This window comes from Furipterus horrens, unplaced genomic scaffold (assembly GCF_987537825.1).
Source record: "Furipterus horrens unplaced genomic scaffold, mFurHor1.1.pri manual_scaffold_2, whole genome shotgun sequence".
Lineage (NCBI taxonomy): Eukaryota > Metazoa > Chordata > Mammalia > Chiroptera > Furipteridae > Furipterus > Furipterus horrens.
This window is the reverse complement of record NW_028327172.1, coordinates 65,955,591-65,983,537: the sequence shown is the minus strand read 5'-3', so window position 1 is coordinate 65,983,537 and position 27,947 is coordinate 65,955,591. Positions and strand designations below refer to the sequence as shown.

At 34.6% G+C, this 27,947-nt stretch overlaps 1 protein-coding gene across 1 annotated transcript in view; it reads left to right on the top strand.

Annotated features, from left to right (window-relative positions):
- Window positions 1–27,947, top strand: part of CNTN5 (contactin 5) — a 524,441-nt gene that overhangs the window by 350,775 nt on the left and 145,719 nt on the right. Inside the window, exons 12-13 of the mRNA XM_090267326.1 lie at window positions 266–393; window positions 2,960–3,135. Coding sequence (XP_090123452.1) covers window positions 266–393; window positions 2,960–3,135 — 304 coding nt within the window. The remainder of the gene's footprint in view (window positions 1–265; window positions 394–2,959; window positions 3,136–27,947) is intronic.

Sequence of the window (27,947 nt, the reverse complement as noted above, 5' to 3'; positions counted from 1 at the left end):
TTAAAATTAACTGCCAAAATGGTGTCAAAAGAAAAATACCCTGTAACTTTCTAACCCTGTTACATATGAAAAGATATCAAGTGGGTTTATTGCATAATTTCTTGAAGGGTAAAACATTTCTACTATTACTGCATATTTTCCCAGCAGTCCTTGATCTTATTTATTGTTACCTTGGAAGTGCTTTCAGACTTCATCAGAGTTTCTTATGACTACTTAGCTGATTTTCAGTAAAACGAGAAAAAAATCCTTGTTTAATAATTTTCAGAATAGCTATTCTTCCAGACGGGAATCTGCGGATCCTAAATGCTTCTAAATCAGATGAGGGAAAGTACGTTTGTCAAGGGGAAAATGTGTTTGGTTCTGCTGAAATCATAGCTTCGGTATCTGTAAAAGGTAAGAAAATGTGGCTACATAGTTCATAAAAATAATTTCATGGATTTATCCAAAAGTGACTAAATATAACATGCATGTGTATGTGTTTGCACATATGTGTATGCATGCTCCTGTTGATAAAATACATTGTAAAAAGAGAACTAACACAGCCTAATTGTCCCTTTTCATTATTTTGGGAACCATAAAGAGATGGAATGTCTTGTCAATAGAAATTTAAACATTTTTCTTTGAACAAAATATGTGAGAAAATGAAGACAACTTTGTGAAGGTTTAGTCACTGTCTCAAAATTTAAAAGTATGCTAACAGTACAAAAATATTTTTCCCCTGCCAAGATTAATTTTAGCATTAATCAGTAATCTTCTTTTATCATGACTCCCACAGAAGATTTGAGGTAGGAAGGTGGAAGAAGCAGTACACGAATGTCATGCACTGAAATGTGCGTCAGATAAACCCATGGACCAGAGCTGCTCTTGGATGTTTGCATCAGTGGAATTTTTTACATAAAGTCATTAAAGTATTGTTTAATATTACAACTATTGCTGCTTAAATGCCTCTATTAGTTTTCTATTTCTAAAGTGAACTAGATTTCAAGCCTAGAACCTTCAAGACTACATGTCACTCTTTAATAAATACTAAGAAAATCTCATATCTTAGGCATTCTCCTCAATTGGCAAACAAATATTTCTCACAATTGAATGATATACATAATTATTTTTTCCATTTGTGTATATATTTTATAGTGAATCATAATTTGGCCACACAAATATAAAAATGTTAATTTGTCTCTTTCTTTAGAAACAGAAAAATAAAATAGCCAGCAGTCTTGATATTTTAGAGAAGAGGCAAAAATCAATGGGAGCAACCTAATTTAAAAGATGTCTTCATTAGAGCATACATTACAGGAATCAAACTCATTTCTGACTCCAGTCTGTCTTATTGCTTCTGTGTGCCAAACAAAGAGGCAATACTGAATCCAAAGACTTTTTTATAATAACAAAAACATTTTCTGTTAATCACAAATTCACTAGATTATTTACTTACTCAGAATATTCTAATTCTCACAGTTTAAACTACTGTATAATGTGACTGTGTTCTCTGATGAAGCCAAAACTTAGACTGCCACATGAAATATCTGACTCCCAAAATGTTAAGATTTAAATTGGCATTCCTGTCCTGGTAGTGCCCTTTCCTCTTCAGTGACTGCTTAGCAGGATCTTGTTGGGTGGTTAAGAATGGTGCTCCATTAGATTATACTATTATCAACAATAGAGCTAGGATAGGAAAATTGGGCTAGATTTTAATCAATTGTATCAGTTTTCTTTATATATCTACAATCAGATATCCATTTAGAATTTTGATATTATCTTTTTCTCTCTATTCATCACTTCCCTACATTATTAAAAATACCACATCATATTGCAGTTATTTGATCACTATTCTTAAAAAAATATTTTATTTTTAATTACAGTTGATATACAATGCTATATTAGTTTCAGGTGGACAATTCAGTGATTAATATATTTAGACATTTATATAACTTAAAAGTTGATCACTATCTTAAATAAATCTTAGATGTATATCTGATAGTAGTCTTTATTGGTTCAAAGTTGCTCTAAACTCTGTGAAAATGTATGAATTTTTGAAAAAGTTAACTGAGTCAAAGAGTAATTAAAAAACAATATTTCTTCTCATAAACACTTGCATTCAATATTTTGACTTTCTTTTCATATCTCAATTAAACCATTCACAATCTATCAAAAGTGATATTTTATAATCAGCCAGAGGTGCTTCTTCTACTTCTTTTCTGTTCATAAGAGTGAGTGTAGAGTGTAAAGCAAACACAAGGTGTTTTAGTAATTCTAGTATATTTTTATCTCTGTTAAAATAATAATTTGAGGAGAGGTGCTTCCTATAACCTTTAAAAAAGAGAACTCACCTGAATTCTTCCTCCTTAGATATGGAGCATTTTTATTGTAAAAAACTTTTATTTATACTCAATAATCATTGAAGGTGGACAGGGAGACCAACTATAGCTTCTTTTTCTAATTTTCCTCCTTCCAGAATGCCAAATACTTCTAATTATGCAGCCTCTCATCTTTTTTTGTCCAACTTCTTAATAGGAACAAGGACTTTTAAAATATCACTCCCCTACAGAAGCATAGGGAAATGTCTTAGCATATAAAATGTAATAGTTTAATTAATAATAGTTTATTTTTTAAAGAATTCATTTGCTTATTGTTAGAGAGAGGGTAAGGAAGAGAAAAAGAGAGAGAGAGCAACATCGATGTGCAATCAGTTGCCTCTCACACACCCACAGCCAGGACCTGGTCTGCAATTTAGGCTTGTGTCCTGATGGGGAATCAAACTGGCAACCTTGCAGTTTGCAGGATGACACCCAGCCCACTGAATCACACCAGTCAGGGCTAATAATAGTTTATTGAAGGATATATATCTGGAGCAATTTATTGCATAGGTGCCTTGTTTAAGTTTTCCTCTATTATTTAAAATATAGAATGCAAGGAAATACTACATGTTATGTTAATTAATGCATTTTTATTTCTATAGAACCTACAAGAATAGAACTTACTCCTAAAAGAACAGAGTTGACAGTAGGAGAAAGCATTGTTCTTAACTGCAAAGCAATTCACGATCCGAGTTTGGATGTCACTTTCTACTGGACACTAAAAGGACAGCCCATCGACTTTGAGAAAGAAGGTGGACATTTTGAAAGCATCAGGGCCGTAAGTTAATACATTTTTATTTTTTAAGCAGTAATAATTTTAGAAATTTCAGTTCAAATGTAAAAACTTTCTTATCTATGAAATGCTAAAGAAGCATAGGAAAAAATCAATTTTATTTAAATGATTATTTTATATTAGGTCAAACTGAAAGTAATAATTATTTTAACACCCACCCTCCCATCCCCAGTAAGAAAGTGGTAATACTTTATTATGAAAGTCTGGTTTCTTTGCCACTTTTATTTACTTGATTAATATTGTCAATATTTCCATGTTACTTTTCAAAAGTTATGTTGCTACATAAATGGCTAGTGTTATTCAAAACTTTCTTAACAGTAATTATAATACAATAAATAAATGAAATAACCTGCCTGTCCAAGAAATGGTAATTTTTGGAAATTTTTTAATTTCTCACAGCCTATAAAGCTAAAAACACAACACACAGTCAGAAAGATACAATAGTCTTAAATAAGCATACTCATTTCTTGTCAACTAAACATTTTCTTTGTAATATCTTCTTTTATTTTATATATCTACATAGCAGTCAACTAAATGGAGTGGGAAATATTTTTAATTAAATCTTATAGAACCATGACAGTGTCTCAACTCAACAAAGATGTGAAAAAACACCTTTTTCTCCCATTGTCCTCTTTAAGACATACAAGAATAACATGACAGGGAGAGAAAGAGAAAGACAGATGGAATTCTGGTGGCAGAGAGAGGTTTTGGCTGCAATATCTCATCTATATTTGCTAAAGAGATGGATCCAAATACAATTTATGCCTACAAACCAAATTTAAAATGCTGTCACATGCTTATTAAAATCAGTTTATTTTTCTCTAAGCACTTTGGGAAACACTGGAAAACTACAGATATAATAAACCCAAACATATAAACTCAATTTGGATTGAATTTTATTATGAAGATAATGTGATACAGTGAAAAAGTCCTATACCCAAAGTCAGGAAATTTCTGGATCAATTTCCAGCTCAATCTCTAATCAGCTGTGTAACAAAAAGCCAGTCAGCTACTTGACCTACCTGGGCATTAATCTCAGAGAAGTTAAGTAAACAAGTTAGACCAGATAATTTCTAAAATCCTTTCTCACTCCTGAAACTGATAGATTTATATTAGAAAAATAAAACATGAGCTCTCTTTGTTATATTTGCCAATGTAACCAAAACTAACATGTTATTCCAAATTATCTTTTTTATCCTGGTTTACTTTACAATAAATGGAAGAAACAATATAAATAATAAACAATTACCAACTCCCTGTCTATATCTCATTAAATAAATTTTAATTATTAGTAGTTATATGTAAAATATTTAAATCATATTAAGCTCACTTTCTTCTAATTTGTGAGTTCTTTTTTTTCCTTACCTTGAGTTGATAATTTCTTCAAGATTATGAACAAATTTTATGAATGAAGGTCACAAAACAGAACCACAAAAGAATATCATACAAAAATATGATATTTGAAAATAAAATAGCATCCAAAATATATCTTCTCAGGGTTATCTGTAAACATGAATTTTGAATATTGTTTTTTTCTTTATGTAAGAGGGCCCCCTCTTTATTTTAAAACACAAGTATAAAAATTAATGGTCCTGGTCAAATTATATGACTTATTGTTTTTGTCTCTTAGACATCACCACTTTAGTTTAATGTCCTTCATTTGTATCAATAAATATCTTTAATCCCTTCCTTAAAGTTGGCAGTTAATAGTACCTGCTGTATTCCTATTTACATATATGTTGTTCTTGCCCTTGAGAAGCACAAAATTTACTTCTTACTCCCTATTAATCCATATTATTACAAGCCATGTTAAAATTAGGCTCCGGATTGTAGACAGAAATAATAAACTACAAAATAGAAAATTAGAGCAAATTATCATATTGAGAAGTGAGAAAAATATTTAGGTTTAGGGCAATATAGGACTTACCATTTTTAATATATTTAGAATAATTAATAGAAATACATATGTATTGTAAAAATTGGAACTTTCAAAAGTAAAAGCTGTAAAAGAAACTGTCTCTCCCTTTTCTCTCAATTTCCTCAAATATTGATTGGGTCCTGGATGGCTTCAAGGCCATATACTGGAAACAATTCCATTTTATGACATTGGAAAAGCAGAGAGCAAAAAAGGCAAAGCATTCTGTCTCCTTCTGCCCTCCTCCATGTGAAGTAATATGTCTGAGAAATTATGTTTTAGGAGAAGGGTTGAAAGTATTGCATAGAAGAGAGATTTGGAAAGGCCTTAGGACTTGTGGATGCCCTCTGTCTGAGAGGCCAATAGAAGAACCCAAGAATTAGAATGGCAGAATAGTGTTCAGAAGAGAGCCACGGGGGGTGACCTGTGACCTTCTCTGAGTTTCAAAGGAGAGCCATTGAAGATGCCTTAGGGGGTATAGGCTGGCCCAGCAGGGTAAGAAAGCCAAAGGGAATTCAGAGACTTAAGCAGGAATAGAGTGAGCCTTTGACTGGAGTCCTCTCTAGATTAACTGCCCTAGGAACTAACGCACCATGGGTGATTACAGGAGAGTGAATCAGAAGAGAAAGGACAGTATACATTTTAAGCACATTCACACTGCAGTGTCAAAGGAATCAACCAAATCTATGGCAAAAAAAAAAAAAAAAGTTACCAATGGTGTTGATATTTAGAATCTTGTAGATGACAAAATATGGCTTTATGAAGTTCACCTTTCCACTAGTTATACTGGTGTCTTTTATACACAGCCTTTGGTGAGTAGAAGAAGCTCTGGGTACATTTTGATTTGTAGCTTTAATAATATCTATATAAAATGTACATGGTTATGTTTTAAATAAAATAGTGCTTTTGGACTACATTTTTGAGAGAGAGAGTAGGCAAACCTATAATTATATCAGGTTAAAAATAATACCTATTGCTTTGAGACTTAAATTAAAACATCTATAATAAAATGCTTCTTTTTCTCTTGCCTTCTTTATTTAGTCCATGTTTTAGGAACCCAGCAATATGACTATTTTGGGGTGAATCCATTAATGGAGCTACTGTTGAAAGGGTCTAAGTATTCTATTAGTCCATAACATTTGATCCAATTCACCCAAATCACTTTTTTTTTAAGCAATGATATAAATTAACTGAAAATGACAAATTAGATTTCGATTTCAGTTCAGCTTTATAAGTTAAGTGCTGTGAGGGATCCAAAGCAAAGGGCATGATCTTGCACCCCTAAGAGAGCACAAATTAAAGAGGAGGGGCAGTGGGACAGGCTAGTGATGTGCTTTCACTGTGCTATCACTGTGCATATGGCTGGCAGGAGGAGTTGGTATTTGAACCAGACCTGGACAGGCAGGATTTTGCCAGGTACTAGGAGAAGAAGCTGCATTTCAAACCAAGCAAGCAGGTTAAGCAAGATAGAAAAGCTGAAGAGGTTGGAGTATGTTACAGGAACAGTGAGGAACCAATGGCCCTCACAGTACTGTGAGGGCACATAGTAGACAATAAGTCAATATTTGTTGAATAAATTTAAAGGGAAGAAACAGAAGTCTCATTAACAAGTAAAAGGCACCAATTTCTGAACCTTGGATTTGGGGTTGTATTTTGACTTCAGCAGGGAGCCATGTGATTCTGATTTGTTGGGAGATAATTCTGACAGCTGCATGGAGCAGGGATTGAACATTCACTCCAGACTGGTTATGCAGAGATTACAATGAGGAAGTCGACCATCATGAGCTTTGGACCTAAATAGCCATCGTTTTATCAAATAAAGCATTTGCAATTATGTTTTGACACAAATGTTTATGACGGTCAGAGGTCTGTGAGAACCTCTTCATATCTCAGGATGTCTGGACAGCCCCTGGGCATGGCCATGTGGACCCAAGCCACAGACTTAATGGAGGACTGGTGATTCATTGCTTGCCAGAGACTTGAAAACCCTGATTATTTGTTTGAGATGTAAGCTAGTTTTAATCCTTAAAATGCATGAAGAACAGTTATACTGAATATCATGGAAGCCTGCAATTTTTTCTGGATTAAAAAAAAAAAAAAGTTTGTCATTAGGATGATCAGCTAAAAACTGCCTTTTCCATTGCAAACTCTCCCAAAATGCTAAATTGAAATTAAATGGGCAGCCACATCAAAATGCATTATCTGAATGATCCTTTGTATTTACCCAAATCTCTAGTTATAACAATACACTTAAGAAAGGTAGAGTAGAGATATAGGACCCCATTTTTTAATGAGGAGGCTGAAGCATAAGACGTTTCCAGGCCACGTGAATACTAAATTTGTGTAACAAAATTAATACAGTGTGATTTTTAAACTGCATGATTTATTCTTCTTTATCAAGCCTGTCCTCTCCATATTCATGGACTACTGTGTGTTCAACCCTCGTCTATAAACTGTGGAAAATAAAGGTAGAAAGAAAATTAGGTTCTAGTCTTAAATTTAAGATTACATAGAATATTAATAATTCAAGAAAAACATGACCATAAAAAAATTACTAAATTATTACACCCAAATAGTATTGGAGGCCAGAAAAGAGAGAGCTTAATGGGAATTATTAGCATTGTGAGGAAAGGAAAGGAAGGAGTTAATTGGGCAGCTACTGTATGCCAAGTACTCAACTAAAAAATATTTGTACAATAGCTCATCGATTCCTTATAACTATCATATGAAGTAATATTGTTTGGGGAAAAAGTTGCTGCCTGACCTAGACCACAGAGTATGGATATAGCATTAGGATAGGACAAGAATAAAGAGAAAGGCAACCTAAGATGGAAAAAGATACTTTGTCAGGGTTGTCAGGGATCTTAGAGATCACTGAGTTTGTCCTAAGTTGATACGTGGATTCCTTATCAGTGTCATGAATGTCTGTTATAACCTTTTTAATGATGAAGAACTCACTCCTTTAAAACAGTCCATTCCATTGCCAAGCAGATCTGAATGTCAGAAAGTTAGAAAGTAGAAGTGATCATGATAGTCTTTATATCAAACATAGGAATCATAAAGGAACATATCTTATCCATGGTTTTTGTGCAGCATTAGATAAATAAAAAGGGGTCAGAATATAAACTTTAATACATTAAGGATTTTACTTAAGCTGGAAAGGTTCTGGCTTATGTCAGTCTTCCTTATGGTTACTTTTATTCCTAGTTTATCTTATTCTGAATTAGCTTCTATTTCCTAAGGAGTGAAAGTCTCAGAATAAAAGACTACTGTGCTCAACTGGCATCATTCTCTTTACTGGTGGATAACTGTTAATGTTTTTAAAATGAATAAAATTATCAGACACACTGCCAGGGTTTACTGAGGCATAAAACTCTGAGGACCTCGTGAGCATCTGCTGCATCCTCTTCTTCATCATATTAGCAGATGTGAGTATTGGAGGTACTTCATAACTAATCAGCAAGCATACAAAAAGGCAGATGGCCCTGGCTGGCATGGCTTAGTAGATTGAGTGCCAGCCTGCGAACCAAAAGATTGCCGGTTCAATTCCCAGTCAGGGCACATGCCTGGGTTGTAGGTCATGTCCAGGGTTAGGGGCATGCAAGAGGCAACCACTCGATGTTTCTCTCTGTCTCTGTCTCCCTCCCTTCCACTTTCTCTAAAAATAAATAAGTAAAATCTTTAGGAGAATGTTCTAGTCAAGGAACCAGTATAAATGACCCATGGACATGGACAACAAGGTGGAAACTGACTGTGGGAGGGGGTTGGGGGCAGGGAGAGCAATGGGGGAAAATAGAGATGACTGTAATAGAACAACAATTTAAAAAGAGAGAGAAAAAGGCAGATGATCATTAGCTCTAACAATGGCACATATTCTCTTTGGCTCATTCTACTCATTAGTAATATTTATACTTTCAAGTAATGTGGTCTTCTGGACTCTGGACCCTACCACCTGCCTGACCAGCAGAGTCTTTGTCCTTCCTCACCCCTTGGTTTTATGTCTCCTAGATCTTTGTCTTGCTCTGAATCCTGACAACCTGGTAACCGACCAACTTCCTGTTTTCTGTTGTAATGTTGTGACTGCCACATATTTGCTATATGACAGTTGTCTCCCAGTCTTCCACCTAACTTAACAGAAGTTATTTTTGTCATTCGAATAGGACTGAATAATAGAGATCCAACCAACCAAAGCTTGGGGGCTAGAAAGGAGAGAGGTACCCTTGAGGCCTTGGAATTTTCAGATCAGCCCAGGAAAGTGAGCCACATCCATTTCCTCTGCCTGTCTGTGTCTCAGAAAGTGCCTGCACCTGCCATCTTCTCCAAGTAGCAGTGTTTTCCATAGCAACAAACAATTCCCATATTTTTTAGTATGTGTATGCTCCATATAGTCATATGATCATGACCAAAATATGCCATTAAAATCTGTGATTCTATGACATTTTATACACTAATGAAATAAGCTAAACAGTAGGATCCCTAATAGCAGAGGCTAATGTGACATTTTATGTTTGAATACTTTGCATTGTGAAGGTCCACAAAATAGCCACTAAGTCAATGTTTGTTGAATACAAACAAAACAGAACAAAACAAAACTTCATAATAAAGCATTTTTTCACTTTAGTCAACTATGACATTATTTCAGAGGTATTAATATAATTAAACACTGCATTTAAAAATCTGTTAAAACTCATTCTTATAAATAATGTATTTCCTTGCTTTTTGCATAAAATTAGAACTGAATGACAGGTAACTGCCTGAGATGATATCTGAGGCAGTCTATTATTGGCAGGCCCTTCCTTAATTTCTGAAGGTGTCATCTGACTAATCTGTGGATCACAATACCTTTAGGATCACAGCTGGATAATAACACCATGTTGATTATCCTTCTCCATTTTTACTCTAATTGACAGATGGTCTCAGAAAGCAAAATTTGGAATCTCCTCTGCACTTTTTATAGTTTGTCAAATGTAGTAAAATCAAGTAATGCCTCCAAAGTTATCACATATAAAAAGACAGGCTTAACCATCCAAATCACACAGGCTTCATTTTGCATATTTAAAGGCAGTCTCCCAAAACAAACTTTCTTGGTATGGTACTTACTATGGTAGGGATACAAAGCTTTTTTATTCATTTAGAAGCTCCATTTTTGATAGATGTTTTATCTTTACAATATATTTACATAGCATTATGGATGATATGAAACTTACAAGTTTCTATAAAATGTTTTGTAATGCAGAACTACAAAGTAGTTGGTTGGTTAATTGGTTGGTTGGTTGATTTATTTTTTTAGAGGGAAATAAAGCTTCTTAATAAAAACAGACAATTTTAGTGTGGGCTATGTTGGGAAAAATCACATCAATAGCCTGTGTTCTATGATCTCTGAGAGAGTAAAACTGTCATACTCCCCAGCGCTTCTTATCAGAGCCAGTTAGATGTTTCAGGTTATTGGACTGGAAAAAGTAGGAGATGAGAAATAAAGAACACTCCTTACCTCTTTGCAGAATTTGCTTTCCTAGATCGTAAACCCCAGAAATTAAGAAGTGTCCATGTGTTTTTTTACCTTTGGAAGTTTTGTTTTCCTCAAAAGTTATTTCTGAATTTAATATATATGTTAATTTAGACTGGATTTCTGTGATCTTATATTCTCTTTCCATTGGTTGTTTTTAATCCAACCAAAGGATGAACTTAATCTGGAATGAACTGCCTGTTTCTTTGGAAATATGACCATTGACAGGCCCCAGTAGGTTTTTGCAACCATTTTTATTGTTTTTAACCTTTACCATAAAGTCTATCAGATTTATTTCAGTGATGTTTATTAAACAAATTTTCACCTAAGTAATTTTCAATAGTAAATTACTTATTTAGCCTTATTAGCCTTTCTAATAGGTATAACAAACTTATAATAAATATTTCCCTGCAAAATAAAACTACAAGTATCTTGAATTTCAGTTCAGAATTTCCATTTTATTTATTTATTATTACTTTGAATTTCTATTAATTATCCTGAAATTGTACACTGAGGAATAATCAGTAGTTCTTGACTCTAGAACTGCTTCCTCATCACAATCTGACAGACTTATTTGTATAAGACAGAGAAAATGTTTATAAATTATGTGTGTACTAAACAGTTTAGAATAAATGAATAAGTAAATAAATACATATTGTCAAGCCCACTCTTTAAATTATAAAATTGTAACTTTCTACATGTATCACATGTTGAAGTCAAGTTACTGAAATGAGTATCTAAATTATTTTCAGAGCCTACTACTCATCTTTTCTCAGTGTTCCAATTTTGTCCACAATCAGTGTTTGCTTTTGTTTATTTCTTAAGAAGCGTCTATTTAAATCTTGATGATTTTTAAAAACATCTCTATTTTCCTCTTATTTTCTTGTACTCTTCTCCCTTTTATTACTCCTATTGATCTGTGGCCCTCTGCAAATGAATTATGTTCGGAAGGATAACTAATTGTGTCAGTTTTAACTGAGGACATTGTAGGCCATTGTAGTAGATGTCATAATATGTTACCAGACTCCCCTTTCAAGATTAACCCATTCCTTCCCCAAGCCACTAAGAGTATTGGTGGCTGACAGCTCTCAGCTGACTCCCTCTCTGGAAATCTCCCTCAGCCAATGAAACTTGTCTGGCCCAAGTTATGCCTTAACTCCCAGTCTTTGCCCAAGGGTAGGGGTAATGAATGCATAGGAATGGTTATAAATGCCAAGTCCCTTGCCTCAAAGTAAAACAATTCTGAAGGCTCATCTTAGCTCCAGAGTTCCCTGTGGGAAAAGCTGAGGCCTTTATTGTGACTGCATCAGAGTTAAATATATTCTATGCTCAATTCCACTTTCTTTATTCTCCCACAAATGTTGATCCGAATGGCTTGTGTCAATGGAGTCTCCAACTCAGACTGTTTCTCTGAAATTCTGACCTAAGACAGTCATAATGGCAAATACCACCACTGAGAAAGCACTGGAAACAGGTATAAGTGATAATTTAAAAAATAATAATAGCTCTCATCCCTTGAATGCCTACTGGATATTCGGCAATGTGCTAAATTCTTTAAATGTTACTCCATTTACTTCCCACAAATATCCTGTGATGTAGGAATTGAACTTGTTTTTGTTTAGAGGTTTTATTTTTAACAGAAGAAAAAGAAATTCAGAAAGATAAACAGGACTTCCGGCCAAGATGGAGGCTTAGACGGACACGCTAGGTCTCCCTCTACAACTATAGAGGAATACAACTACTTCAAAACAAAGGATAACTAGAAATTCCAGAAAATAAAACTACACGGAAGCCCAACATATGAAGTTATAAACCAGCGGTGCCATTTGGGCAGGTAAGAGTTAAAGAGGGCAGTGCTGTTTGCGGTCGCACCTGGGGCAGCGGCGGGGCGGCGAGGAATCCCGGCTGCGCAAGCCCCTGCCGGTGCGCGACTCCGGCGCTGGGGAGAGCCGCCACCGCATCGCCTTGAACAGTGAGGCCCAGGGGGGTGGGAGGACGGATCCCGGTCTCCTAGCTGAATAACTGTGTGAATCCATCTTGGACCCCCGCCCCCAAAGAAAGAAAGCACCACAGGGCTGCGAAATAGGTCGCAGACAGGCGCCGGTCGCTGACTTGTGACGCCAAACGGCGCCGGTCGCTGGGTCATTACGAGTACACAGGCACTGCCCCCGACAGCCGGCCCAAGAAAACAAAACGCATCTGTCAAAATGAGGCAGACAACTATAGAAATCCCAGTGACACAACTCACCAGGCAGCAGATAGAGAACCTGACAGATGAACAGATAAGAAACCTGTCAGAGGCTCAGTTCTGGGCCATTGTTATCAGGTGGCTTACAGAATTCACAAAAGAGCAGGAAAAAGATAAGAAAGAAGCGAAAAACTTTCATAACGAAAGGAACAAAACCGCATACGAGAAAGATGGTGAGAAAAAAAAATCCAGAGTTCATTTCAACAAACTGGAATATGGAGAAGGAACAAGCAGTCAACCAATGCAGCGAGAGGAAATGGGAAGCAACAATGAGAGGATCAGAAACCTCTGGGACAGCTATAAAAGGCCCAACATAAGAATCATTGGTTTGCCAGAGAATGAGGAAGATGAACTAGAACTTGAAAAATTGAGTGAAAATATAATAAAGGAGAACTTCCCAGAATTGGGGAAGGGAATAGACTTGCAGGTCCAGGAAGCAAGGAGAGTTCCCAAGAGACTGGACCCAGGGAGAACCACTCCAAGACACATTATAATCAAAATATCAAAAATTAAAGATAAAGAGAGAATCTTAAAAGCAGCAAGAGAGAAGAAAAGAATTATGTACAAAGGGGTCCCAATTAGACTATCAGCTGACTTCTCAAGGGAAACCCTACAGGCAAGAAGGGACTGGCAAGAAATATTCAAAGTAATGAAAATCCAAAACCTACAACCACGAATACTCTATCCAGCGAAATTGTCATTCAGAATAGAAGGACAGAGAAAGTGTTTCCAGGACAAAATAAAACTGAAAGAGTTCATTAGATCCAAACCACTGTTATATGAGATGTTAAAGGGACTGGTTTAAAAAAACAGAAGCTAGGGAGATGAAACAAAGGCAAACTAAATAGGCAACGAGAGTGGAAAAGGAACTGCGGGTACGGGAAGCATATTGGGGGGAGGTCAACAGGGAGGGGGAATGGGGAAAGGGAGGGAGATGATATAGGAATTGGGGATCAAAGCAGGAGGGAATGGAATAGACGGAGAGAAGTTGGGAGGAACTGTATGCACACAACTAATGGACATAATCTAAAAGGGGGGGACAACTGGAGGGAGGGGGGCCACCGGGTGGAGGGGAGCAGAGGGAAGGGAAATTGGCACAAATGTAATATTTTAATCAATAAAACACATTAAATCTGAAAAAAAAAAAAGAAAGATAAACAAGTTTCCCAAATGTAAACAATTATTGTATAGGAGAATTATTATTCTAACTAGTTCTGAACCCCAATACAACACTTCTCTCAGTATCTTTTATCAAACTTAGGGAAAATGTAGAAATATTTAGGAAGGTGACATTTTAAATTTCTTACTTTCTCAATAAGTTCAATATTAAGTTGTATAAATATCCTTCATTTATTGCAGAATGTGTAGGTCAATTATTCTCAATGCTGGTAAGATTTTCATATATTCATCAAAATCACTCACACCTATAAAATTTATACTATGATTATGTGGTTGGCCCTGGCTGGTTTAGCTCAGTGGATTGAGCGTCGGCCTGCGAGCTAAGTGTCGCTGGTTCGATCTTCCAGTCAGGGTACATCAGAGAAGGAAAACTCTGACTCCAAAAAACCTCCGCTGCCTTGCGGCATACCTCTTCAGGGGAAAGGCTAAGGGAGTAAACCCCGACAGAAAATCCGGAGCCGGAGTCCCTAAGGCGGTTTGAACTGGAGAGGACACTCCAGCGTCATCGCAAGATGTCAATTCAACACGGGAGGAGACAGATGCCGTGTCACTCCCGAGTCGGACTGCACAGCCATTCTCGGCGGTGCAGATAGATACTTAAGAAGCTACACCATCGTCTCTCGAGACGGACGGCTGCCGACGACGACGACGACGATTATGTGGTTACCTTTACATTATATACAACTTCTTTTTTCTAATAGTTATAAATGTCACTATTATGAGCAATATCCTTTCCCTTTGCCAAAAATGTTTATTATATGTATTTTTTCTTTCTTTCTTTTTTATTAAATATTTTATTATTATTTCATTATCGTTGTCCCAATCCCTCCCCCTTTACCCTCCTACACCTAGCCCACCCCCTACTCCCTGTTGTCCATTTTAAAGGAAACCCTACCAATCAGACTCTTCAACATTTAGTTAATCATTTCACAATAAATTTCAAAGTTTAATTATTCAATTAAAATCTAGGCTAAAATATATAAGTAGAATTTCACATCACGAAGAGAACTTTTGCCTTTTCTCTCTTATACGTATTATTTCATTTTATTTGCACAACATTGTGAATGAAGCAAATTATATATAAGTGAAGAGACTGAGCCCCAGGAAAGAAGATGGGTGGAAGGTCTCACTACTGAGCTTCTGAGCAACATAGACACATTTACTACACAACCACCATTATCATTTGAACTTCTCTGAGCTTAGAACTTCCCCACCATGAATGATGTTCCAAATTTGGTTCAATTTTCAAAGCAAAGATATAAAGATCTAAAACTAGCTGTAATTCTCCACTGTGCCTTTTCAAAAATCAGAGACATAGATTGTTTCTCTCTGCAGTCTTGCCTCTCTAGCTGGATAATGCAACCTAATTTACCTTACTTACTTGATCACTATAAAAACATTAAAATTAGATGTTCCATAGCACCAAATCATCAAATTGTTTTTAAAAATTCTCCTATTAAAGTGGAGCGAGAAAAGCCTCTTCAACAAATGGTGCTGGGAAAACTGGACAGGGATGTGCAAAAAAACGAAACTAGACCACCAACTTACACCATACACCAGAATAACTCAAGATGGATCAAAGACTTAAATGTAAGCCATGACACCTTAAAAGCCCTAAAGGAAAATAAACGCAGGAAAATTTCAGATATCCCACGTAGCAATATTTTCACCGATACATCTCCTAAGGCAAGGGAAATAAAGAAAAGAATAAACAAATGGAACTACATCAAACTAAAGAGTTTCTGCTCAGCAAAAGAGAACACCAGCAAGATGAAAAGGGAACCAACCATATGGGAAAACATATTTGCCAATGATACCTCATACAAGGGATTGATCGGTAAAATATATAAAGAACTTACATATCACAACACCAAGAAGACAAACAGCCCAATTAAAAAATGGGCAAAGGACCAGAACAAACACTTCTCCAAGGAGGATACACAGAGGGTCCATAGACGTATAAAAGAATGCTCAACATCACTAGCCATCAGAGAGATGCAAATAAAAACCACAATGAGACACCACCTCACACCCGTCAGAATGGCCATCATCAACAAATCAACAAACAACTTGGGCTGGAGAGGATGTGGAGAAATGGCAACCCTAGTGCACTGTTGGTAGGAATACAGACTGGTGCAACCACTATGGAAAAGAGTACGGAATTACCTCAAAAAACTAAAAATGGAACTGCCTTTTGAACCAGCAACTCCACTGCTACGACTATACCTGAAGAATCCTGAAACCCCAATTCAAAAGAATCTATGCACCCCTATGTTCATAGCAGCACTGTTTACAATAGCTAGGTGCTGGAAACAGCCTAAGTGCCCATCTGTAGACGAGTGGATCAAAAAACTGTGGTACATTTACACAATGGAATACTATGTAGCAGAAAGAAAGAAGGAACTCCTACCTTTTGTGACAACATGGATGGAACTAGAGAGAATTATACTTAGTGAAATAAGCCAGGCAATGAAAGAAAAATACCATATGATATCTATGACCTAATACAGGAGACTAATGAACAACACAAACAAATGAACAAAATTGAACAAGGAACAGAAAAACAGTTATCGGGGATTGAGGGGAGAGAAAGGATAAATAGGGGAAGGGTCTAGTAAAGGAACTGGTATAAATAACCCATGGACATGGACAACAGGAGGGGAATGACTATGGGAGAAGGGGTGGGCTGGGTGGGAGGGAGAAATGGGGGGAAAATGGAACAACTGTAATAGAAAAACAATTAAATTAAATTTAAAAATTTTAACTCATTTAGAATTTATAAATATAAAATAAATTATAAGATAAAAAAGGTAAAATCAAAATACATTATAATGTCACCTATAACTAATTTTATTAAAATAAATAATATATTTATTAAGATTAAGCATATTTTAGCAAATAAAGAACATTTGAGTTTTCACCCTTGATTGAATTTTCAGATGATTATTGGTATAAGGTAGCAAGATACAAGATGGGTAGATAAATAGATAAGAGATAGATATTCTATGAAGGTCTTTGCAGATAAACCTTATTGACACTGTTGTAAAGGATGACCTGTAAATGGAAACAACTGTATATGCCTTAGTATGAACCATTTATCTCTCCCTTAATTTGTTATATCTGCATTCTATTTTTGCAAAGATGTCTTTCTCTTTGGAAAACTTCACATTTTTGAAATTTACTGAATAGAGTGCTTTTCAATAAATCAAATTTCTTTGGAAGTAAAATGTAAAATATAAATCTCCTTTTGTAGATTTTGTTCTCTTTTTTAATATATGGAACCCCATATTTTAATTAATATATCTGACCTTTTCAAATTAATTTTTCTTTCTCCAGTGAGATTAATAAAAAACAATTTAAACATTTTTAGAAATCTTCTATTAAAGTTACTGAGAATGAGTTGAAAAACATCTGAAAATATCCTACTACATACACTTACCTCTTCAGATGTTCTGTGGGTATGTTTCTCCATTATGGAAAGCTCACTCTTTTAGCTACTATAATCATTTCATTTCATAGTGAGTGAGCCCTTTTTTATCAACTTCCCTTTTCAGTCTTTAGGGAACAATCTCTCAAAATTGACATCAGGTGCAATGTTATGTTGCTTTTACTGCTGAAGATGGGGCCAAGAATGTAGAGTACAAAGGTCTCAACAGTTCTTCTGACAGAAATGTTCACTTTTCATATTTGAGACATTTAAAGTTATATCTGTTCATACTGAGTATGTTACTTACAGTTTTGTTGGTTCCACTTGAGTTTTTGGCCACAAAATCAGTTTTCAAATTGGATAGCTGGTGGGTAGGGTTTCAGATCCTGTCCTTTTCCTCACCTTCAGTGCACCCAGTGTTTCCTTTATTTCTTTCCCATCCCTCCAGCAGAACAAGTATCAAATTCTACTATAAATATTGCTTGATTCTTTCCCCTTTAGCCTGTACATTTCCAGAAATTAGGGACATGCTTATTTTTCTGAATGCAACACAATATCTGGTGCATATTAAAGACCAAATCCAAATATGTATTTGTAGAGTTGCTAAAGGAATTAATGAAGGTAAAAGTATGCAAATTAAAATTAGCCATTTAGAGTAGGCCACTTAGAAACAAATGTTGACTATCATATCTAGTAGCTTTTAAATATTTTTAATTGAGGAAGGTTTCTAACATCTACTTTAATTATAGAGAATGTCAGTGATCAGTAGCTTTATTCATTTTTGCTTTACATAAATTTAAATATTTTTGATATTGTGCTAAAAGGAATTGTTTTCTTTGGAAATAATAATCATAAGAGTTTTTAATAAAATAAGATATAAAATGGATTCTACTTATCATGTTGAAGCAATGCTGATATGTTTTATTGGTTTTCTGTCATTTTAAAAAGAATGCCTTACCTATATATCTATATACCCATGGGATATAATTTAACCTGCAGAGCGATGAAATGCATAGTATAATAAAGCCCTTAAGAGTAGAATTTTTTACTTTGTAAGAATAATATATAAAAGAAGTTTGGTGTGTTTTTTTTTAGTTTTTGAAAGAAAGCCTTGCTAAATAAAAGGCAGTCCTTGTTCTCTAATACCACATATGGTTTAGGATTTTATAAGCAAACATGGTTCAGTTTTACATTTTGAATTACTATTGATATGTAAGTATTGTGTTTTAGACTGACTTCTATGTTATTTCCTAAAGTGATTTTCAAAGAGTTAGGTTTATGATAGGCCATTATGTTCAAAACATCTTTGAAATTTTAACTTTATCTTTCAATTTCCCTTTTTGCATCTGTTTTGTATTAAATTCTAAAGACTGCCTAAGTGTTATGATGTCTTTAGCTTTAGCTTTCAAAATCCTCTGGTTTCTTTCATGGGTTATTTTTATCACATTATAATATAAAAGTTACTTTAGGAGTTTAGAATTAATAACTCAGTAGGTAGCCTCTCAAAGATGTTTTCTTTCTTAGAAAAGGAGAAAGATGGAATTTTGGAAATAACTATCAGGCTATTATTATTCACTTTCTTTCTTATCTGATATACCTCATATAAGGGAAGTAGAAAAGATCAGTTTAGAGAATTTGGAAAGCATGACACCATTTTCTTTAATGAATAATTAATGGCTCTATAGGGTATTTCTCAGTGCGCAATAGGTGGATTCTGAATATAGCACAGTTACGCAAAGATTTATTGAGCAACTATACACTAGGCAGCTGTCCAGGAACTGAGGATTCTATAGTAATCAATGCCAAATTCTAGAAAGGGTATATGAACACCCTGAAATTGAGTGCTACATTTGAGTAGTCTTACAGAGGAACAGACATAAACTGGTATGTGGCAAGAGTAATGGAAGAACTATGTTTAGAGAACTCAGTCCAAGTTATGCATCCCACCTGTAAAAGCAGAGCATACTTCTTAAACCAAATAACACCTGAACTTATTCTTAAAAGAGAATAAAGAATATTTCAAGCAAAGAATGGAGAGGAAGCAGAAGCAGGAAATACATTCTAGGTAGAGACAGGGTATGAGGAAAATAGGAAAGATACTGAGGTTTTGTCTATCAAAACCCAATCACAAATGGTGATCTTATAAATAAAGCAAACCTAATCTATTATTATAGTAATTCTGTTTTAAAGAAAGCCTCTCATATTACCTATTAAAGTTTAGTAAATGATCACGATTATGCTTGGTTCTAATTATAACAATTTACATATTCCTAACAAAAGTAAAACTGCCAGATTTTTCCAAATTAAATCCAGGGATAAATTACATGTTGCTTAGCATAAGTATATGTGTTTTAAATAAATTCACATGTTGCTTGAAGCTTGCTGTGGGTTTACAAAAAAACAAATTAACTATTACAATGTTAAGATTCACTGTTTAGAGTCATTAAGATATTTTCCTGAGAAGTAATATGTTATAACTTTTTTAGAAGGCTGATAATAATTCTAGAAGCAGTTCTAAGAATACAATGCACTTAAGGAAAACAGGGGCTAAAATCAAATTTTCTGCTATTGCACATTTATTTCTTTATCACATTACATATTTGTAAGAATGGGAATCACATCTGTCTAGCTAACCATTGCCTCCATCTGGCATCACACCTGGCCAAATTTTTGCTAAAAAAAGTATCAGTTTAATTAATTATATAAACAATTAGAATTTTACACGGTTATAGTCACTTTCTCATTTCCTTGCCCATGTGCTAACGCACCACACCAAAAAATAAAAAATATATATATGTTCCTGATATTGATATCAATATGTTGATATCAATATCAGGAACATTTTTAATATATCACTTTTCAACAAATTAATGGTTACCTAAAATGTGAATTAGGATTATATCAGGGCAAGGAATAGATGGAGGAGTAAAGCGTGATCTCTCCCTTCTAGAACTCAATCTAGACAGACCTTTTAAAAATGTTTTAATGTGGTTTTATAGTATTGAAATATACTGTTGAGAGAAAAAAATTCTATAGAAAAAATTTGAATTATTAACCAAGTATATCATTAGCAAAAAGACTGTTCTTAAAATGAATGTTCAATTGAATTCAACTAAGTTCATTACTAAAGGTTATTAATCAGCTAGTATAAGGTAAGGTAATAATCTAACTGATAGTTTTTTAATTACCCTAAAATTAAACTATTTCTCACTGTACACTTTTCACATCTGTAAAACCAAAATAATTAACTATTTTAAAGCAAAACTAGCTAAAATAACTTAGAGTGCATTCATTTTGAAGATACAACAGAGTACAGACTAGTTCAAGGATTTCATATCAATAAGCCTAACTGAAACTATGAAATACTATATTTTATCCTGTTCAATATTTGATATCCCCACAAATAAATATAGCATAATGACAAAATTTGTTTCAAGATAGTTATTAACTATAGTAACAATATTTCCTAAAAGCATTTCTGAAACCTGCACTTCATTGCCATCATTTAAGTAGCAAGAAATGCTGAAAGACTTCTGGCTTTTCCTGCATAGGGACCTGAGACATGCATTGCTCACTGTGCCCATTACATCAGTAATGATTCATGACAGGGTATTGCAAAGTCCCTGGTGTTTAAAACAACTTTAGCTAGTGTTAGAAATGCAAGCATTTCAATAAGAATGTTTCTAGTTGCCTTTAAGAATAATCAGGCAGAATAACAAAAGGATCTTTTTTTTTCTACCTAATTTGTGTGTGTGTTTTTTACTCACATTGCTATTTACAACCACATTTAGTCTCATACCAAAATTCTGACTAGAATAACCCATTGTTCTGTTTTATTTTTTATATTTTAGATGTTGAGATATAAATATCTTTAGAGTAGAGGAAATTTTACAGTTTAGAGTCAATGAATATCCTTTCCTTGGCACATCTCCTTTTTTCCCTGTGAATAACTATAGGAAAGGAACTGAGGATTATTTGTCTCAAATATATTGTGGTGACTGTTAAACATAGAGTCTCTATCAGTTTTTGCTGCAAAACAAAGCACTCCAAAACTCAGTGGCTTCCAACCATCATTTGTTTAGTTTATAATTCTATGAGTTGGCAACTCGGGCTGGACTCCTCTGGAGTTTTTCTACTGGTCTCAGCGAGACTCACGCATGTATCTATAGTCACCCAACAGCTAACTTCAAGGAACTGTGCCGGGCAGCAGCTGACTAGTGGCTGGGGCTACAGGGGTAAATGTGCCACATGTTCCTCATCAGCCATGGGCTAGTCCAGATTTGTTCACAGGATGTCTCCTGAGATTCCAAGATCCAACAGCAGAAGCATCACAGTGCCTTAGGCCTAGGCTCGAACTTGCTTTGTGTCACTTCTGTCACATTCTATTGGTTAAAGCAAGTCATATCAGATTCAAAGGGCAGCGAAACCTCCTCCTGGGAGGAACTGAAAGGTATTGTGACCATCTTTGCAATCTACCAGCAACAATTGTTCATCAAAATTTTTTTATATTTCTCTAACTTGCAAACATCATGCCAGAATCCACAAATTTCTCATTCAGTTATGGTTTTAACTGCTGTTAGAGTTAACTTTTAATGCAAAGTGAACGCCACAAAATTTGTGACCCAATTCTATGGATCAATAATTTGAGCTAGATTCGATTGTTCTTCAGTTGGTCTATATTGGACTCATTAATGCATTTGCAGGTCTGTTGTTTAGAAGGTGGCAGCTACAGTGTTGTTTCTCTGCTCTGAGTGGACTCTCACCCTCAGCAGACTAGTCCAAGCTATGCCACATGGTTTTCACAGCATTCCAAAACAGCAATCTCTAGTGCACACCCCATTTTGCAAGCATATATTTGTTCCATGTTGGCTAATAATATCTAAATGACCAATGCAAACACTTAAAGTGGCATGGTGAGCCTGGGAGGGGGTTACCCAAAAGTGGAACCAAGAAGGCATGAAAAACTTTGGGGCCATTACTGCCAACAATGCTACCACACAATTTAAATAACTATCAGTGTCAAGTGATCCTTAACTTCAGTTATGGTATTATTTTAAGACTAAACTAAAGCTAGATCATGGGATAAAATGAGCATTTGGAAAAATAATCATTTGTATAACACTAAAACTCACCATGGGCAGTCACTAACAACACAAACTATGTCAACTGCTTTGACTAAATTAACTAGTCATTATCTGAATTAACCCTCTTTGAATTGAATTAAGTGAAAATAGTCAAAGCCCTTGACCTGTTCATATAGTCGTTTTTTCATTTTATAAAATTTGTGTTTTTTCAAAATTTTAGTGTATTTTAATAAGTTTACTTGTTAATAGAAAATTAGGAACATTTAGAAAAAAGATATTAACAGAAAAACATTTTTTTACTTAAAAAGGAGTGAATGAATTGGTTTCAGAAAAAAATAACATATTCTGAAGACAATTATATTTTCTACCTTATCTATCAATCTAAACTGATCCACATTAAATGTCTCTTCCAAAAATTGGTTCTAGTGATTTCTGTGCTTTAGGGATACTTTGATAGGAACAAAGGCAGTTATATGAGTTGATGAACTGAGGAAAAGAGATTCTGGATATATGTAAAACAAACATGAAATATACTGAATATTCTATATCCAAATGAATTCATAAATTTGTTTAGCCACACAAGCTGATTAGTTTATAAAATGTGCAGCTGATGATAAACACTTTTGTGTTTCTACATTGTAACCATATTTTTAAGCTCTAAATCAAAGTCATCTTTTTATTTTTTCACTATAATGTAGGTAGATTTTTTCTATTTATATAACTAATACAGGCTAATTGTAGATCATTTGAACATACAAAAACAAAAAAGAAAAGAATAAAAATCCCATGGAATCACATTACCTAAGAATAATCACCATTAGTTGTTGTGATCATATTATCATGCATCTCTTCAAGCATACACAATTACACAAGTATATAATATCAGGCATGTTGCTTTTATTAAGATGACTTTCCCCTACTTTTAAACTTTTTAATATCCTAATATATGTCTTCCTATATTTTCTCTGTTCTTCTGTAATCCTAGGCAGATTTATATACGTACAGGAATATTTTTGTCATTATTTTTTAATTAAATACATTTTGCATGTTTTTCTGCATCTCATTACTCTCATTCAATAATCTTGAAAGTTATTTTCTGTCACCTGATATATCTCTAATTCATTCTTTTCAATGGGTACATAATAGTCTATGGTGTGACTATACCTCTATTTAGCCATTACCCTATTAAAATATGAACTTTGTGTTCTGTTTTGAGAGATTTATGAAAAATGCTACAAAAAAACATCTCTGAATATCTGCATCCAGGTGTATCAACAACTTTATTTCTATGAGATAGAGCCCCAGAAATGAATTTCAGGGTAAAAGAATAAAACTACTTATAATTTATATAGATGTTGCCAGATTATTTTCCAGGAAATGATATAATATCGAAGTACATTGCTGGGTGACATCATTATATAGTAAAAGATTAAATGATTGGGTGGGGAGGTGTCAAGAATTTTTTATGTGGGCCCAGCTTAGTCCCTACTTAGCTGTGTGGCTTTCAATGATTCATTTCACCTCAGCTCTCAACTGCAAAATGAAGAGGTTACAGGAAATGACTCCTAATGTCCCTAACTAATTCTAAAGCTCTATGATTTTAAATGTTAAGTTCAAAGACTGACTCCCAAGAAACACTCCAAATATGGCATCCAATAACAGTTAAGTTATTTTAATATTTTTTTTAGTGAGCACTAATCATTTTTTCAGGAGGAAGCATTCATAGCTCCAAAATCACATTCTTCTCTGCTAAATATTGCATACCTGCTTAATTCATTAAGGTATTTCATCCTCATGATGTCCTTAGAATTGGAAAATTTTTAATGCAAAAGAAGTTCCAAAGTGGAAAAATAATCTCAAATCAGAATTCTTCTCTATGACTGAGAATATATGTTTATTTATAATCTCTTTATAAATGATAAAAGGTACCTCTAAAGCTCAATAAGGATTTCCTCTTTAAAAGCAACAATAATCTTATAAATGGAGCAATGTTCTTTTCTTCTGGGTAAGAGATCAGCATCTCTTATTTTGTGTAACCAAACTCACACAAAAAAATTCAAAATAATAAAGTTTAAACCCTATCAATGTGAAATTTTATAAAAGAAATATTTGTGCATGTATGTTTATTGGTGTCAGTGTCAATTCAAAGATGTAAGCTTGGCTGAATCTTGTAAATATGCTTTTAAAATATCAGAGCTGTATTATATTGTTACCGAAGAGTGAGCAGAGGTAGTAGAATATGGCATCAGGGATGATTTTCAGTCTCAGTCTGAGTAAATTCTGATTTTTACACATTAAGTAATAGGTGAATTTTTTCATAAAATTGTGAAGTCTTGTTATTAATGAGTTTTCTGTGGCAAAGTGTCTTCACTTGCGTTCAAAATGTAAGTTGAATTTGACTTAAGAGTCTTTGGCCTTGAACTTTTCATAGTTGGCTTTTGAATAACACATTTGTTCAATTTGATCTTTTGTTTGAACTGTTCTTCTGTTTGAATCTTCATTGGAATATTGCTGTTATAGCTTACAATCTAAGCAGTATTTTGAATAGTCTTTTCTGACATTGATGTTTTTTGAATTCCCTGAATTCTTAGTGTTTTCGATGTCGATGAGACTCTTCGTGACTGAATGGTAGTGCTTAAATGGATGCTATGACCCAAATTTCCTTTTTTAACAATAAGGTACTTTTTCATTCAGAAACTTGTTCTTAAGCATTAATAATGATCAACTTAGGCTTAGCAAAAATTAAAAAATAAAAATCAGTATTTGGTCTTGAAGCAATTGATTGAAATAATACAGCTACTTGTTGAAGATTTCGTTTGTTAAAATGCTTACTAATATTGCAAATAAAATGTAAGTAACTAAAAATTTTGAATTTTGAGAAAAAAACTTAAAACAGCCAGATATTTGTATCAAATTTAATTTGTAAAGTGATACAAAATTAATTATTCCATTTGAAATATTATGTTTTTCCAAAAAGTTTAGGTACAACAGTGTCTTTACCTTCTTGGTTATTATTTTTATTTTAAATTGTCTCTTAACACACTTATTTCATGTCAAGCCATATTCTTTCATATATATGAAGAGGTTTCTGTGTGACAGACATTGTACTAGACACTGGGTATAGCAGAGTTAAATAACAAAAATTGAACTGGGAAAAATTAAAGATCTTCTTGGCTTATTGAATGATGTTTGAATTGGGTAGCATCCATTCCAGCAAATAGAAAGGTGCTCTGAAGAGCCATACAAAATGGAAGGCTTTTTTAGGCAAAAGGGGGTAAAGAGTGGATTGTTTCAGTGTTAGGTAACTTGCCTATCGGGGAATGGAAGTGGGCTATGAGGCAAATTAGCTCACGAGTGCTGTCTGGGAGAATTACAGTCTTGGGAGAAGCTGAATCTGCAACTGGGATAAGTGTTAAGTCTAAGTCTGATGATTTTGACTTATCTCAAGTGGCTCCATTTGGGGTCTGTTTTCTCTTCTTTAACAGTAGTGAAGTGAATATCATCTTTATAATAACGAAGTACAAATATGGTTGATACAAGATCAAACTATAGTTTAAAATGTCTTTAGATAATATTTATCACAGGCATGTAAAGGCTCTTTTTTTTTTATAGCTCAAGAAGATGAAATGAGAAATAATTTATCTTTCAATCCAGCAAGTTCTGGGTTGAACATATTTCCTCTAAATTCTTTCTGAAAATGAATGCCTTTATTTTTTTTTAGCTCATGTCACTCTTCTCATATATTATCACAAACAACTAAGAGTCAGTAGTCAACAGTTTTATTCTCCTTATGAATCTCCTTAATCAGATTCTTAAGTTCACTGGGAACCTTTTCTATCTTCCATCTTACCGCAGCCAAGGATTTTGCTTTTTTTTTTTTTTTTCTTTTCTTTCACTCAGGTTCATAAGTCAGCCTCTGTTTCTTCAGCCTCCAACTATAATCTAATCAATGTTTTTTTCAGCCTTCAATAACAGTTTCTCTGAGTTTTTCTCATCTTGGACTGAGGGCCTGGTTGCTGAAGAAAAGTGCCCTTAAAATTCTGTCGTAAACAGATGTTTTTACACTTTGTTGTACTTGGCTACACAATTAGGATCTTTTCCCTGGGGACATACTCTATTTGGTAGCACCCTGGAGTTGATGTTTGCCAAGACCATTTCTTAGGTTACTAGTCTTTGCCCACTTGGTGAGAATGGAGATGAGAAGTATTTTTGTTTTTAAATCCAGAGTTCTGGCTTCTTTAGATTTTCTTAACATTCTGCTGGAGAAATCATGGGTTTCTCTCTTTGCAGCTCATCTCTCTGTATTTATACTTCTACACAGCTAAAAGAAACCCACTGGCACTTTCAATTTTCTTGCTGGAAATATCCTTAGGCAAATCTAATTTATTCACTGTGGATAATGTGTTGTTCACATCATCTCAGGCAGCAGTGTTGTCAGACTTTCCTGCACTACATAAAAGGTCACCTTTTTTTCTTGAGTCTCCAATAGCAGTTTTCTCACTGTTTCTGAAGACCTTATCAATAGTATCTTGGAGTTCCAGTCAAGATGGCAGAGTAGGTGAATTCTGCGCTCACCTCCTCCCATGATGTCAAAGTTGCAACCAAATTATAGAATAGTCAACCTTGATAATCATCTAAAGACCAACTGAACATAAGTATTATGATTAAGGATATAAAGAAGAAGCCACATTGAAACTGGTATGAGGGGTGAAGTGGAGTGGCTCACACCACCTGTAGCAATTGAGAATCCAGGGAGAGCTAGTTCATCAGCTGGTGTCCCCAGAGGAGTGTGTGCTCAGGCCCACACCAGGCTCCTCAGGCCACACAAGGTTGGGGAAGAAGAGCCCAGATAACACCAGGCTGTGAAAATCAGTGGGGATTCCTCTCTTCCAAGTGAAACAGAAGACTATAGAAAATCCAGATGTCTTCTTTTTTAAAAAAGTATATTTCATTGATTATGTTGTTACAGAAGTCCTAATTTTATCCCCTTTGCTCCCCTCTGCCCAGTAACCCCATTCCCTCCAGCAATCCCACCCCCCCTAAGTTCATGTCCATGGGTCATGCATATAAGTTCTTTGGCTTCACGTTTTCTGATATTATTCTTAACTTCCCCCGCCTGTTTTGTACCAACAATTATGCTTCTTAGTCCCTGCACCATTTCCCCATTTCTCCCCTTTCCCCCTTACAGCTGATAACCAAATGATCCCCATATCTATGATTCTGTTCCTCTTCTGGTTTGCTTAGTTGGATTTTGTTTTTACTTCTTAGATTCAGTTGTTGATAGTTGTGACTTTGTTGTTATTTAATGTTCATAGTTTTGATCTTCTTTTTCTTAAGTAAGTCCCTTTAACATCTCATACAATAATGCCTTGGTGATAATGAATCTTGTCTGGGAAGCACTTCATCTGCCCTTCCATTCTAAATGATAGCTTTGCTGG